Source organism: Dipodomys merriami, unplaced genomic scaffold (assembly GCF_024711535.1).
Source record: "Dipodomys merriami isolate MVZ:Mamm:240054 unplaced genomic scaffold, mDipMer1.0.p SCAF_192, whole genome shotgun sequence".
Taxonomy (NCBI): domain Eukaryota; kingdom Metazoa; phylum Chordata; class Mammalia; order Rodentia; family Heteromyidae; genus Dipodomys; species Dipodomys merriami.
Window position 1 is genome coordinate 578,825 of NW_027203293.1, and position 17,027 is coordinate 595,851.

General features: G+C 36.0%; 2 protein-coding genes and 1 non-coding gene across 3 annotated transcripts in view; 2 read left to right on the plus strand and 1 right to left on the minus strand.

Moving 5' to 3' along the window:
• Kctd4 (potassium channel tetramerization domain containing 4) overlaps positions 1 to 6,295 on the plus strand; it is a 39,042-nt gene extending 32,747 nt beyond the window's left edge. Inside the window, exon 2 of the mRNA XM_070028440.1 lies at positions 2,451 to 6,295. Coding sequence (XP_069884541.1) covers positions 2,642 to 3,421 — 780 coding nt within the window. The 5' untranslated portion in view covers positions 2,451 to 2,641 and the 3' untranslated portion in view covers positions 3,422 to 6,295. The remainder of the gene's footprint in view (positions 1 to 2,450) is intronic.
• Positions 1 to 17,027, minus strand: part of Gtf2f2 (general transcription factor IIF subunit 2) — a 134,428-nt gene that overhangs the window by 67,662 nt on the left and 49,739 nt on the right. The window lies entirely within an intron of this gene.
• On the plus strand, positions 12,534 to 12,636 carry LOC138831340 (U6 spliceosomal RNA). Its single transcript, XR_011373253.1, has one exon. It is a non-coding gene; the product is annotated as a U6 spliceosomal RNA (small nuclear RNA).

The following is a 17,027-nucleotide window of genomic DNA, read 5'->3' on the forward strand; positions in this document are numbered from 1 at the left end:
GTGATGATGCCAGAGGCTAGAAGTGCCATGTCTATCCTTCTTCCAGCCTCAAGACCTACCTCTTTATCCCAAGGCAAGCCCATTCTCTAGCAGCAACAATACAACCAGGTTTCCCTAAAATAGGGTCTGACCAATATAAGGTCAATATAAGCAGACCCAGCCTTACATGGCATTTGACTGTACCATCTTACTTCCCATAGAAGAAAATCCTAGCACAGTCTCCATCACTATATTACAATCTTATATACTGATCCTGGTATCTCACTAAGTTCATCAAAAGAGAACTACACCCATATGTAAAGTTATTATGCTTTTGCAGATTTGTCTATTATAAAATGCCCCCCTTATGCAGTATCCATCTTTTCTTTTCTTTTATTTTTTTTGGTTGCTTGTGGGGCCTGAACTCTGGGCCTGGGTACTGTCCCTCAGCTCTTCAGCTTCAAGGCTAACACTCTACCACTTGAGCCATACCACTTCCGGCTTTTTTTCCCCTGCTAATGTGATGCTGAGGAATTGAACCCAGGGCCTCATGCGTGAAGGCAAGCACTCTACCACTGAGCCACCTTCCCAGCCTTGCAATATCCATTTATGATAGCAACATAAAACTTGCATAAATACATCCAAAATTATATACCTTCCCAAACATATTGACCGTTTCTTTCCTCCTTTTTTTTTTTGGCCAGTCCTAGGGCTTGAACTCAGTGTCTGGGCACTGTCCTTGGGCTTCTTTTTGCTCAAGGCTAGTGCCCTGCCACTTGAGCCACAGCGCCACTTCTGGCCTTATCTAGTACTGAGGAATCGAACCCAGGAATCGAACATGCTAAGCAAGTACTCTACCACTAAGCCACATTCCCAGCCCCTGACCATTTCTTTATATATAGTGAAAACTTGACTCTAAAAAACCCCCAAAGTCAATATATATGTAAGATTATAATATAAGAGAATATAAGAGCAAACTTTTCTAAATGCTGCATAACTCACAGAAAGAATTGGTCTAAGTGTTAGCTTTGTCCTTAACAAGTTGTAAAACACTAAAAATTTCCCAGAATGCAATTGTATCTTTGGTAAAATGAAGAAGCTGGGGGTTTTTGTTTGTTTTTGTTCTAAGCAAAAACCCACTTCTGAAGATATGCTGTAGTTTTCCAGTCCAATTTCAATGTGCTCTTAATAATCTCAATGCTATATAAATGTTAAATTCAGTATCTGCTACAATTAATGATTTAGGTTTTTTAACATCAAAAGAAGATCTAACACTAGCTAGATAAAATAAAAGGCATTAAAAACACCAATATACAACTGGATAATTAAAAAATATCCTTAATTAAAAAATATCAGTCTAATCTAAAATCTAATTCTTAGAACAATGAGTTCTTCAGAGCAATTTAGTAGACAGGCAGGCCAATAATAGGAGGCTGAGGATAAGATTCACAATTTTTACAACTAAGCTTTTATTTATTTTTTATTGTGAAAATACCATACAGAGGGGTTACAATTACATGAGGAAGGTAATGAGTACATTTCTTATCAAGCATTGTTGCCTCCTCCTTTGTTTCCCCTTACCATCCCTTCCCATCTCTTTCCCCCCACCCCCACAACTAAGCTTTTAAATTATAGCTCAGAACCCTAAAATGCTTTGGAAGTTAAGTTTTAGAGAAACGGAAGAAAAAAGGAGAAAGATAGAACATCACACTCACATCATTACCTTACCCTTTGTAAAACAATATGCAAACAAAACTAACTTGGTCATGACCTGTTCTATAGTAGTATTTTGAATCTCTATCTTCTTTTCTTCCCAACAAATTGCACACTGTGTTTCCTATGGAGGTCTGTCTGTGCATCACTGAAGCTGGTTTAGCTTGAAATAAGCTCATGAAATCTTAATACTCCCACCCTTCACAAATTTGAGTGTTTGCTATAAAGCCTATCTATGTGAGTTTTTTTACCTGTTAGGATTAAAAAAACAAAACCCTTTTGTAAAAGGATGTTAATCTTCTCATTGAACATCAAGCCAAAATTATATGCAAATTCAATTAAATTCAAGTGCAATGTCACAAATAACAAGTTTAAACATTCCTATTTGGGTCTCAAAATTCACTACACCCCTGTGCTTTTACAATGGAGAGAAAATTTTACATGCTTTGTTCCTTTCACTTAAGATTTCTTACTTATAAATTATTTTAAAAAATGATACTTATGCATTATATATTAGTTTCCAAAAACACAACAGAATTACTCAATATTAATCTTGCCCAAGAAATCAAGTAGACATTTAACAATGAGGAGAAACTCACATTTGGCTGGAGAATGAAACATGTGTAACTATTTAACTGGTGAGAGGAAATTCAATTTATTCTGTGTGACTCTTACTTCAAAGAATAGATATAACAGCCTTTCACAGTAAATCCCTTCCCCGATACAGTTAAATGCAAATTCTCTTCATCTTACTCCAGCAAGCTCCTGCGTGCATAGCCCATGCGCCACCTACTGTAAGACGGAGCTGCCAGTGCAGAAATGCTGCCAGCATCTCCATTCCATCGCCAGGCTGGGACGGAATAAAAGCGTGTTTGTGTGGTAGTGTTCCTTCTTAAATAAAAAAAAAAAGCCTCATAGCCAAGAACAAGCTGAAATAGCATCTTCAAAAATGGAGCGCAAAATAATCAGAAGAGAAAAAGAAAAGGAATATGAAGGGAAACACAACAGCCTGGAAGATACTGACCAAGGAAAGAGCTGCAAATCCACATTGATGACCCTCAATGTTGGTGGATATTTATACATCACTCAAAAACAAACACTGACCAAGTACCCAGACACTTTCCTGGAAGGTATAGTAAATGGAAAAATCCTCTGCCCCTTTGACGCTGATGGCCATTATTTCATTGACAGAGATGGGCTCCTCTTCAGGCATGTCCTAAACTTCCTACGAAATGGAGAACTTCTATTGCCTGAAGGTTTTCGAGAAAATCAACTTCTTGCCCAAGAAGCAGAATTCTTTCAGCTCAAGGGACTGGCGGAGGAAGTAAAATCCAGGTGGGAGAAAGAACAGCTAACACCCAGAGAGACGACTTTCTTGGAAATAACAGACAATCATGATCGTTCACAAGGACTGAGAATCTTCTGTAATGCTCCTGATTTTATATCAAAAATAAAATCACGGATTGTGCTGGTGTCAAAAAGCAGACTGGATGGATTTCCGGAGGAGTTTTCAATATCATCAAATATCATTCAATTTAAATACTTCATAAAGTCTGAAAATGGCACTCGACTTGTACTAAAGGAAGACAACACCTTTGTCTGCACCCTGGAAACTCTGAAGTTTGAGGCGATCATGATGGCTTTAAAGTGTGGATTTAGACTGCTAACTAGCCTGGACTGCTCCAAAGGGTCAATTGTTCACAGTGATGCACTTCATTTTATCAAGTAATTACCTGTCTCACGAACAAAGGCAACATGCATGCAGCTAGGAGCTTCAGAAAACCACAGCATCAAAGGCATCCCAAACAACGTGCTCAGCTAGCTCTGTCCTACAGAGCCTGGCTACTAATCAAGCACTGTGAGCTGACGGTATGTAAATTCTATAGCTAAAGATGTCTTCTCCGGTGGTCCTGCTGCTCAGACTCTTGCATCTAAAATGAAAACAGTGGTCTTCTATATGTAAATAAAGACCGAATGCTTTTGCTATTTGTTTATTTTTCCGAAGCTGTCTTTCAGAGTGTCTTGGGAACTTGCACACACACTAAAAGCATGTAAATTATCTATGGTTCCTTAAAGTAAATAGTAATAAAAATATTTTGAGGGTTAGAGAGTTTAAAATGCTTTCTATATATGGTAAAAATCTAAAAAGAAACTGAATTGGTGAAATTAATCACTGAAAGCAAAACTGACCTACCTAAAACAGTGCCAGGATGAGGCAAAATGAGCCCATTAAAAGGTTTCAAGGCTACTGACTTGATTTTTAAGAGAAGACACCAAAAGCTTTATTCACAATTTTTGTATTTCATACAGGCATTACAAATGAATGCTATTCTGCTGAAAATTCAGAGATCGTTTAATGACAATAAAAAATAAAACCACTGTTAGCTTCTTTGCTTGTACTAATAATTGTAACAAAAAGTTATATGTGTCACTTTAAAAACAAGTAATACTTGATGGTTTTGCATAATATTAAGCATTGAGGTAATCAACTGTTGGGCCATAGTAATCTGGCTGGTCTTGCAAGTAACAAAAATTAGCAAATTCATCTCTGTACATGGAGCTCCAATACAGCATGGGTACATTAATCTAATCATATTATATAGTATTAGAATAATAAGGGAGCCTGTTTTCACAAGCACTCTAAGTATCTATTTTTAAGCTCAGAATTCTAAATGAACAGTAAACAAGATTTACTAATTCTTCTTTAACAACTATTTTGATGCAAAATCTCAGACTCACTGAGATGTGCTTATTTTTTAAGATTATATTCTAACTTAAGTATCTAAAGAACTTGTTTCACATACGGCCACTTTTATAATCTAATCTACAAACTGAACTTCTAATGTGTGTGTAGCCTTTTCCCTTTCCCCTTCAAAGGATAGCTAACTCATTTCTATGAACTCATTTACTCCCTTAAAAAAAGCCATTATGCATCTGATTATATAAAATAGTATATATTGACATAGAAAGAAAAGGATTTTTCTTAGTAAAGAAAAAAAGCTGTTAAAGGCTGGGGGTGTGGCTCAAGTGATAGGACACCTGTCTAAAAATAAACAATACTGCTAACTAAATCTAAATTTTAATAAACTCCAAGAATTTTGAAAATCTTGGCTGACATGTACACCAAATTGTGATTATTGACAAAAATTTAGACTAAGTAAAGCTGATATTCATTCCCAGAACTGTAATTAATATGCAGTTGGAACATCTAAGGTAATGTAAAAGCTAGCTGTGAAAGAAAGCTTCAATAATCTTTTAAATAGTTCCCTAAAGTTCCCATAAGAAAAACAATGAACTCCATGTCAACTACACAATTTTCTTTTATGTGTACTATAAAAATCTTTTCATTGAAATAGTAAGTTCTCTATTTATTTTAAATAGCTTACTCAATTAGAAACTAAAGAACTATGAAAATACAAAAAAAACCAGTAAAATTTAAATGCCTAGAATTGAACTGTCTATATCTCTCTAGGGTATGGACTGACTGTAGCTTGGCATTTGGACTGCAGTAATGAAAAAAAAGATAGCAATTTAATGTCAAAATGAGATAATAAAAGTGCTCAAACATATCTTTTTTGAGAAATATAGCTGAACAAGTTTTTACAAAAGAACTATAAGTAAGGCTTCACATCAATTCATAAGAATTTAACTTTTATAATTAAGTTATTACTGGTAGGATCCACTAAAGAAATGAGACTGAATTATATGGACCATCTCTAAATGCAGGATGCAGTTAATCTCAGGCTTCTAAGGGATAAGACTATTTTAAGATAACAAAAATCTAAAGGAAATTTGACTAGCTTGTTGGTTATACTTGTAACTTCTTATATATTACTTGTCCTTAGACTTATATATTCGAGTGGTTGAATATGTGCTGTAATATATTGACAAGATCTTGTTCTTAATTTTAGTGTTTTGTAAAATCATTTAGAAGTATTTTCCCTTCAAGAATCACACAAAATATTGTAAGAATGAAGCTTTCATAGTATATTCTTTGCAGTGACAGAGTCATTTCTTTTTCAAACCTCTTCTGCTAAGTAAATATTGTCCTAAAGAACAAGTTACAGTATCACTTTATTTTCCTTTCTTTTTTCTCCAGAAAGGCAATCAAAAGAATGTCACTATAGTTGCCAGGAACTAAACATATTTTCTTGTATTTGGAATTAGCCTATGCAGGGATGAAAACATCAACTTTAAGTAAAACAAGAACATAGTTTATGGATTTTACTATACATTTAATGTATATGGGCAACATGAACAACAAATGAAACACTTTCCAAATGAAACAAGAAAGATGTTTTCTTATTCCAGACTAAAGATAATGATGTATTGAATAAACTTGTTTGGGTTATTATTTTTTTTTCAAGATTGCCTGTTTTCAAATGTTACTTTTAAAAGGCTGTTAATAAAATATAACACTTATTAAGTGTCTTATTATATTTCAAAAACAATGCTATAAATACACACTATCTCAGTTAATCATGAAACGACCCTAAGAAGGGTGCTGTTACTCTTTCCTTCTTACTGGATCACAAGAGACAAGCAAGATTCAGAATCCAAGCAGGAAGCATGTCTGGTTTTTAAAAAACAGGCCACTCATATCCCTAATACCTAGATGTTGGCACAAAACAGGCACTTATGAAGGGGGTGTGAAAACAGAACAGCAAAATACAGGTTTGTCTCACTTGATACAATCTCACAGTGAAAGTATTCCTAAAATGTTCAGTAAAAACTGAATTTTGGAATAGCAAATTATATTTTTATGTCACACCATATTATTGAAAGAACAAAGTGAATCATCCACCTCACTAGTCTACAGGGAATCCCAATTTGTCTATTTGTGAATCGAGATTTTTACTTATCACGTTTGTGGAAATGGAGGTTAATATTTTTTGACTTGTAAAAATCCACAGAATATGAGAAAAGTATGGTACAAAGAATGAGTTCTGGAATCAAGATTTGGGTTCAAATTCCATTAAATTTACTTAAATTAGCTGACTCATGCCTGTAATCCTAGCTATTCAGGAGGCTGAGACCTGAGGATTATGGTTCAAAACCAGCCCAGGCAAGAAAGTCCATGAGACTCTCATCTCCAATTAACCTCCAGAAAGCCAGATGTAGAGCTGTGGTTCAAAGTGATAGAACACTAGCCTTGAACAAAAAAGCTCAGGGGCAGTGCCCAGGCCTTGAGTTCAAAACAAAACAAAATTGACTTGAATTACTTCCTCATTAGACCATTACCAAGATCCTTAACTTTTAAAAGGTTCAGCATCCTCATAGGAAAATAGGGAGAATAATGATTGTTGGACAGGTTTTTTTGGTAAGGTTTAAATTCTGAGTTATATGTGAAGTGCCTCACATTCACAGGCCTTCAGTTAGGGCCTGCTTTCATGATAATGATTAATAGGCATAAAACACTCATTTATATTAAGTTGGTTTTATACTTAGATATGAACAGAGAGCTTTTATCTAATAAATGCTTATTAGAGTGCTTATATTATTAAGTATTTTAAGACAAGAATATATGTTAAGGAGCTGGGAAGGTGACTCAGTGGTAGAGCACTTGCCTTGCATACATGAGGCCCTGGGTTCGATTCTCAGCACCACATAAGCAAAAAGAAAAAAGCCAGAAGTGGTGCTGTGGTTCAAGTGGTAGAGTACTAGCCTTGAGCTGAAGAGCTGAGGGACAGCACCCAGGCCCAGAGTTCAGGCCCCACGACCGGACCTCCCCCCCCCCAAAAAAAAAAAAAAGAATATATGTTAAACTGTGATAGGTAGACAGATTTCATTTTATTAGTTTAAAAATACCTATGATGGCTTTCAGGACTTATTTACTAGTCTCATATAAAAAATCCACAGCAATAACCACAGTAGCTGTTTTATCAGTAAGTTAAAATCAGTAGGATTAATACTTATTAAGGCCTAATTTACAAATATGCCTATCTGATCATTATAAATAAATACTCTTAAGTGAAATGATGGTGGCCCAGATTAAAATTATAGTGTCACAATTGTAATTATCCTTGCTAGTAAAGCAGAGATACATTATGGATTATCTAAAACAGCATGCAACTTAGAAGCTAAGTGTCTAGCTTTTAAGTAATGATTTTTCTTCTGTAGCAGATATATTCCTAATCATATTTTGCTTAAGCTAATATTAAAGTTAATTTGCTTCTGTCAACAAACAGCAAGGGAGAAATATTAAAAGAACACTTGCTGAGAAGAGATACCTAAGATGAAATCTAAAGTTGGTCTAAAATAATTTAGAAAGAGGTAATTGTGTTCTTTGTAATTTTTTTTTTGTCAAAACAAACAATAGGTTGAGTTTCCTTTTTCCTATTTTTTATTCTTTCTTTGTCTAGGCTGGCCTTAAGCCCACAACCCTTCTGTCTCAGCCTTTCTTCTTGGGTACTTAGATTACAGGCATGTCTCAGCACACTTGCCTTGGTTCAAGCCTTTGATCCAACCAAAATACTAAAATCTCAAGGAGATGTGTATTTTATAAGTTGATATAAAGGACCCAAATGAATTGAATTTTTCTAAGAGACAATGTATGACTTGGACTAGTGATAGAGTACTTGTCCGGCATTTGCAAAGCTTTGGGTTTAAGCACTAATCCTGTTAGAGAAGGGGGAAAAATCCCCCTAAAAAATTCCAAGCATTTTTCATGTAAAATACTGAAACTCTATTCTTGTTTCAGCACTACTTGCTTTAGGAAAAAAATATTGATTTGAATATTAAAGAATGAGACAACTATCTCTTTAAAAAAATCTGTTCCCATCATAAAATATAACGGAGTTAATCTTATACAATAAAACATTTTTCCAAACCAGAGCATTTTGTTACATTTCATAGTAAGTTTTAATAACAATTATATAAAAATATCTGGTTAACTTTTGGAAATTCCTGCTAGAGGAAAGGCTTAACTTTATAAAAAGCAATTTTGATTACTGTCATCTAAAATGTTTAGCACACATTTTTCTTCATTGAAGTAGAAAATCAAGCGAGTCTACTGATTCTTAATTTCACCCTATTGATTTTGCTTCCTTAGAACTGATGCTCATTAACTCTTTTTTAGGATTCCTAAGAAATGTTGAATGATACTAACTTTAACCTCAATAGTTTTATGAATTTTATAATTGCTCATTGCTTAATGTAGTTTTATATTTGGTCCAGTTGCATTTAATTTAGATATATACATACATACCACTTGACAAATTTTTATTAATTCTTAAAACTATTTAAAAATAAGAGGTCTCTCTATCACCTTGTGAGAGCACCCAAACTCAGTTAAGAGTATGCCCCTGCCCTTCTATTTATCTGCCATTTGTCTGTGTGTCTGCATACCTGCTTGCATACTTACTCGATAGAGCTCTGCTAAGTTTTCTTACCAAAAGAAGAGATAGAGATATTTTAATTCTGTATCCTAACAAAATTGTTTTGATTTTTCAAATTTTTCCGTACATATATAGGTATTTAAAAATACCTAAAAAAGGAGAAAAAAAAGACTGTAGATAGAGCATGCATGGAAATAGTGTTATATAACTACTGGAGAAGATAGATGTGGCAACACATGCCTGCAACCCCAGCACTTGTGAAATAGAGGCAGGAGGATTTTAAGTTCAAAGCCAGGCTGCGCTATGATAAGTTTCAGGATAGCATGAGATACGCTGAAAGGTAAGATAAAGATAATTAGAAGAATCTAAAAGCCATTGATAATTTTTAGGGAATATTTTCTTTCCTTTTAAAAAAGTATTTTCATATTTATAAATAGAAATTATATATATTTCAAGTGCTGTTTGAAATATGTATACATTGTGGAATGGCTCATGGAACCAATTGACATATGCATTAACTCCATATATTTTTGTCCTTTCAAAAGTGTACATTGTTATTAACCATAGTCACCATGCTGTGCAACAGCTAAAAGGTTTAAGTGGTTGATTTATAAAACCAAAAACCACAACCACAGGTATTTACAACATGTGTATGTCTAATTGTTACAATGCAGCCCCCACATAATACCATTCTAAGGTTCAGTATAAAAAAACTCAGCTATTTCATAAACTAAAAGGCTATACTAAATGACACTCAAGTCTTCAGTCATATTTTCTTTCCTTTTCTCTGTCTCTCAGTTAAAATTTTAGTTTACCTGGGTACTAATTTTACTTAATTAGAAAAGAAAAAGGAGGCTTGAATATATTGCTATCATAAACCAAAGCAGTATTGTGTGAACTATAAAAGTCATCAGATGAAGGATCTATATAGAAAAGAATCAATGTGTGCTTGTATAAAACATACACCAACCTGGCAGGTAACAACTGTTGAGTGAATTCAAAGGCTCTCTATGCATTAAATAAAACTCTTATTTAGTATTACCAAGATGCTCCCTTTATTTAGAGAATATAATAAAAATATAAGTAGTGTCAAACAGTAGTTTGGTTCAAGGTAGATTTCAAGGCAATGCAAAAGGAAAAGCAGTTGGGAATTTCAAAATCTATTACTAATGAAGTAAACAGTTAAAAACCTCTTACACAGAACTAACTAGTGGTTTTCCAACAAGAGAACACCATCCAGCTCTTCCAGCAAAGAAATCATTTCCATTGTCTAGGTATAAAGGCAATATGTACGCCTTAAAAAAGCATGTGATAAGTCAAAAAAATAAGAAAAGGTAGACAGTGCAGAAAACCTGAGCCTTTAAAAGAAGAAATAATAAGCATGTCTCCTGTTTGCTGAGGTGCCACTCAGTGTCAGGCATGCACAAAATATTTGTGCATTATCTCCATTAAGCACCACACGTAACAGTCTCAGGTCTGATTCTCTCCTTCTGTGGTGGAAACCAAACCTGATACAGGGTGGCAACAGTTTTTCCCCTGGTCTTCTGAGGCTATTAAGTTGACAAGTTCTAACAAGGGCACTTAAGTATAGTGTGACTTCTGAATATTCTCTGGCAAAAAAAAGGTTTAAGTCTCTTTTCCTTCCCATTCTTGCTGACACATTACTGCTCAAGTTGTAGATAGAATGGTCATACCAAGAAAAATCATTCAAGATCACTTAGAAACCACAGGATCAGGACCACAATAGATTCAGGATCACAATAGAAACCACAAGCCAATAATGAATGGCAAAGTTGCTGATGACCATGGAGCCACTAGCAGAGCTGGACGTTTTAACCTCAGAACTTTCTTTAGAAGAGATACATTTGAGTTACTGATATGTTCAGATTCTGTCAGTGTCATTAATCCTAACAGACAAGAGATGGGCAATTACAGGGAGAAAAAAATAGGGATCCACAAGGTTGGTCAACTTGGCTGTAGTCTCAAAGCTAGACAGCACCCTTCAATGTCAAGCTCTTAACCATCCTATGATACTATTTCAGAGAAGACTTAAAGAACTCATGAGATACAGAGAGGACAGGAGGCAAGACAATGCTGAAGAAGGGTCAACACCTCTACACATTAGCATGGGCCAAGACTTAGCATACAATAATAGATGCCACGGTTAACCTAACCAGAATCCAGTCTTTCTATGAGCATGCCAGTAGGAAAAGCCTAGAAACAGAGACTCCATGTCAGAGTTCTGTGGGGATGGATGGGTGGGGGAGGAGAAGGAGGAAGAAAGGAAAGAAAGCTAGGAAAGAAACTTACAGAACCAGAGAGATTGTCTTCATTCAAGTACAGGCTCATGGGGCTGGGAAGGTAGCTCAGCGGTAGAGTGTATGCCTTGCAAGCATGAGGCCCTGGGTTCGATTCCTCAGCACCACATAAGCAGAAAAAGCCGGAAGTGGCGCTGTGGCTCCAGTGGTAGAGCGCTAGCCTTGAGCTGAAGAGCTGAGGGACAGCGCCCAGACCCAGAGTTCAGGCCCCATGACCGGCAAAAACAAAAAACAAAAAAACAAAAAAAAGTACAGACTCATTACTGGATTAAATCTGGAAGTAACAGCTACCAACTGGAAATAAGCATAAAACTAATAAATGAAAATGAACTGAAAAATGGTTCAGGGACCATCGAAGAAAGAGTAAAATATCTTTAAGTAAATGGGAAGAGGGAAGGTATTTGTACATTTGTACATGAAGTAAACAAAGGCGCAACAGTACAGAAGTTTGAGATACAGTATATTTTTTATTCTGCTTCTGCTTTGGGGACAGAAAAGATTATGGCAGTATTGACAGAAGGGTATAATTTGTTTCCTTGTAGTTTCAACAAATTTTTTTTAAATGCTGAAAATTGCCAAGATTTTTTGTTGTTGTTGTTGTTGTTTTTTTGTTGTTGTTGTTTTTGGCCAGTACTGTGGTGTAAACTCAGAGACTCAAGCTTGCTTGGCCTGTTTGCTCACTCAGAGGCCTTGAACCACTTGAACCATGCCTCCACCGGTTATTTTGGAAATACAGTCTTGTGGACTTAAATGCTACCTGCCATTCTGTGGTTCTGTCTCCTGAGTAGCTAGGGTTACAGGCATGAGCCACCAGTGCCCAGTTCACAAAGCATTTCCAATATTCTGTTTAACAATCACTTGGGTGCAGTAAGAACAATGGGAAAGAGAAATGCAATCTAAAAAAACTGAACTGGTGAGAGATGGAAGAGAACCATAGCCAATTTAAGTTTCTGAATGACAGAGGGAGGCCCAGGGCTTTAACCAGCAGGGCAACCACGAGTTCCCTAGCAGTCCATGTTCCCTTTCTCTACATAAGTAAGACTTGTGGCCAATGATTCAATTAGGTGTTTACCCCCAATAAGATGTCAATGGAAGCATCAAGGAAAGCAGAAGCTAACTAACACACACACAGTCTAAAATACTGAGGTCATTAATTCTAAAACTCACAAATTATTTTTTAAAAAAGTACTTACTTCAGCAGTAACAAAGTAAAATTTGAACAAGATAGAGAAGATTAGATGCCCCTGCGCAACAATCAGACACAAATTCAGGAAGTGGTCCACACTGTAAAGTTCCAGTAAGTGTTTAAAAAATAAAAAATAGAAAAACTGGGAGACCACAAAGAAAGGGTGATGTCCAAAAAGAAATGTACTCAATACCTGACTTATGAAACTGTAATCTCCCTGTACATCACACCTTTATAATAATAAGAAAAACAAAAATTAAGAGAGAAAAGTAAAAATAAATAAAAAAACAAAAATATAAAATCACCCTTGTTTGCAAGCCTTATTTTATACAGTCACTAGATACGCAAATATCCTTAAAAACAGAATACAAATATAAAATGAGTCTACTAGAAACAAATACTAATAGAGGTTCTGGTGGCTCACACTTGTAATCCTGAGGATTGCAGTTCGAAGTCAGCCTAGGCAGGAAAGTCCATGAGACTTTTATTTCCAATTAACCACCAAAATGAAGTGAAGCTGTGCCTTAAGTGGTAGAGTGCTAGCTTTGAGCACTCTGGGCACTATCAAGGGATAGGGAGGGAGGGAGGGAGGGAGGAAAGTGAAGGAAGTCCAATACAGCTAACTAGCTGGGAACCTTGCCTTGGAACCTAGGCATCTTTTAATTCTGTTAAATAACATCAACAGGATGAGGAATGATTAAAAAAAAAAAAGTGCTTGCTCTAAAGAGGTCAAGGAAGAGGCCTATAATAATCTACTTCAAACCAACAATGACAATGCTTGATTAATCCTATTGAACTGAACATATATTAACTAAAGTTTCTAATGTCACTGTTACCTAATACTGAATTTAGACTTTCTGTTATATGATATCAAAGCAATTCATTGTCTTGGACCCCTATTCTAAAAACACAGTTACAGTATGACACCAGTGGCTCATACCTGTAATCCTAGTCCCTTAAGAGGCTAAGATTTGAGGATAGAAGTTCAAAGTCAACCTGGACAGGGAAATCCCTGAAACTCATTTCCAATAAACAAGTAAAAAGCGAGAAGTGGAAATGTGGTTCAAGTGTTAGAGTCAGCCTTGAACAAAAAGCTAAGGGAGACAGTCCTGGCTTTGAGTCCAAGCTCCAGACCTGGCACAAAAATAAAACTCCTTTACACTGCACATTCAAAACTTCTTTATAACCTAAGACTCTTACCTTTACTTGCTCATCCTGTTCAGCATTCTACTCAGGTCCCTATGGACTCCTATTATACATGTAGAATAATAATGAAAGGGCATTGAGATTGTAAATATGAAAATAAAAGAATTTTTAAAAGCAAAAGAAAAGGTCACTAATGTTTACTATGTACTAACTCCAAGCAGTATTTCTGTCTTCTGCTATGTTCAGTTTACAAATGGAGAAACTGAAGCCTGGCAAAGAATAAATGCAGGGTTGCAGAGCACATCATGAGAGACAAAGGAGGGTTTTGATTCAGCAGTTAGACATGCAACTACTGTAGGGCACATTCTCTCAAAGTACATTCTTCCTCTCCCTTTAAAAATAAAATCCTCTTGTGACAAATTCACTATACAGCTTCAAAATGTTAACACAATTCAGATGGAAGGTAATCACCAAAAATCTGTGTTTTAAGACCATGAGAAAAAATGTTCACACATCTGAGCAATGGGCAAATATAAAACATTCCTAGTTATTCAATCCAAGTTTCTTCAAAGAATCTATCTTGATTAAGCTTTTTTATTCTGATGTATTATGTTAAAGTGCTGTAGTGTCAGTAACTTAAAAAAAAACTACTATGAATAGGAAAAAAAATTTACGCTGCCTAGCTGAAATGAATGACTCCTCTTATATGGTAGCCAGTGAGAAGAGAGTAAGGTATATAGAGAATTGGTGCTATGAAATCTGAATGTCATGTTTGATGTGTGTTTTGTTTTGTTGTAGAGCACTGGGAAGACAGGTAATCTACCATTTAAGCCACACCTCCAACCTTTTTTGTTTTAGTTATTTTTTTGGATAGGGTGTCTGTCACATTTTTGCCTGGGCCAAGCTAGTCCATGATCCTCCTACTTAGACCTCCCACATGTGTGGGATGGCAGGTGTGTACCACCACTCCAAGCTACTGGTTGAGATGAGGTCTCACCAACATTTTATCCAGGCTGGTCTTGAATTGCCATCCACAAGAGTGGCTGGGATTACAGGTGTAAGCCACCACTCCCTACTACATTTGGTTTCTGATGTCTACATGTGAAAAGGACCACTTAAAGACTGGCAATTTATCAACACAAAAAATATACTTCTTCTCAAGAAAAATTTGTGTCTACTACACATCATTATAACTTTCTAAGGAGAACATTAATGCAATAATTCATGCAAAAGGTTAAAGTAATTTAGATGACAGATGTCTAGTATAATAAATGCTAAGAAGCAGCAGTACAATCCATTTGGTACAAAACAAAACTTGAAAATAATAGAATAGGTAATTATTTTTACATGATATAACTATGGACCAAAATTAAAGCTCACAATTAACATGAAAATACTTATTTGTTAAAATGAGATTACAAAACAAACAAACAAACAAATGAGATTTCAACATTAAAGAAAATACCAGGGGGAAGGGGAGTGGGGGGGGGGAAGGGGAGAAAATAAGGGAGAGGTTAACACTGTTCGAAAAGAAATGTAGCCAGATGCCGGTAGCTCACTCCTGTAATCCTAGCTACTCAGGAGGCTGAGAACTGAGGATCAAGGTTCAAAGCCAGCCCAGGCAGGAACAACCATGAGACCCTTATCTCCAATTAACCCCCAGAAAACCAGAAGTGGCACTGTGGCTCAAGTGGTAGAGTGCTTGCCTTGAGCTGAAGAGCTCAGGGCAGCACTCAGGCCAAGTTCAAGCCCCACGAAAAAAAAAGAAATGTACTTACAACCTTACTTTTATGTAATTGTAACCTCTCTCATCACTTTTACAGTAAAATTTTTTTTTTTTTTGGGTCGGTCGTGGGGCTTGAACTCTGGGCCTGGGCGCTGTCCCTCAGCTCTTCAGCTCAAGGCGAGTGCTCTACCACTTGAGCTACAGTGCCACTTCCGGTTTTCTGGTGGTTTATTGGAGATAGGAGTCTCACGGTCTTTCCTGCCCGGGCTGGCTTTGAACCGCGATCCTCAGATCTCAGCCTCCTGAGTAGCTAGGATTACAGGCGTGAGCCACCAGCGCCCGGCTTACAGTAAAATTTTTAAAAGAAAGAAAAAGAAAAGAAAATACAAGAAGTATAAGGAAAAAAAGAAAAGGAAAGTATGTTCAATAACTCAGTCAATTCTTCAACAAAAGTGTTTAGAGTGTACAGTTAGTTGGGAAAGAAGCATTATTACCAGGTCTAACTCAACTTTAAGCAACAAAAAGTGTATACTGAAAAAACAGGAAATTATAACCATGAGTCTAAAATAGACACAAAATAGAGACAAGACTAAAATTCTGCAAAAACTTAATATTTTGTAAAATTCACCTGAACCATTTTTAAAAGGACTCTTAATTTTGAAATCTCGATAATATAGGAATGAAAATATTCATATATATTTCAAGAATAAGATAGGTTGACCAAAGGTTAGAACAAATTTATTTATAATACGTGGATTAAACAGAAATGGAATTGGTTATAGAATGGTCACCTTCAGAGCCTTGACGAAGTGATAATATAACCAATAAAAACTGAAAAGCTTTGTTTACCCTTGGAGGCTGCAATGCTTGATAAGAAATGTACTCATTATCCTGCCCATGTAATTCTAACCCCTCTTTACAGTATGTTCACAAAAACAAAAACTGAAAAGCTGGCCAGGCGCTGGTGGCTCACACCTTTAATCCTAGCTACTCAGGAGGCTGACGTCTGAGGATCTGCCAGCCCGGGCAGGAATGTAGTCTGTGAGACTCTTATTTCCAATTTACCACCAGTGGCGCTGTGGCTCAAGTGGTAGAGCACTACTAGCCTTGAGCTGAAGAGCTCAGGGACAAAAAAAAAAAATTGAAAAACTGTATTCCAAAAAATAAATTCCTAATTTTTCATAAGAGAATCAACACCCTGTCAAAAAACAAAACATGGAGCTACAAGATAATATAACTTTAAGCTGAGTATTTACTGATGGATCACACCTGAAATCTTAGCTACTCAGGAAACTGAGATCTGAACAGTGCAGTTCAAAGCCAGCATGAGCAGCAAAGTCTGTGAGACATATCCCCAATTAAGCACCCAAAAGCTGGAAGTGAAGATATGGCTCAAGTGGCAGAGAACCAGCCTTGCGTGAAAAAGCTAAGGGACAGCACTATGAGTTCAAGTCCCAGTACTTGCATGAAATGGCAATATGACTCCAGTCCTTCATTCATTCTCCATATCTACACTCTCACTTTCTCATTCTCAACATTAGAAGAAACTCTTGAGAACTTGTATTTCTTTTGGAAATAAAATATTGTTATGCTATTCAGAGATACTTTCAGTTCCTTTATGT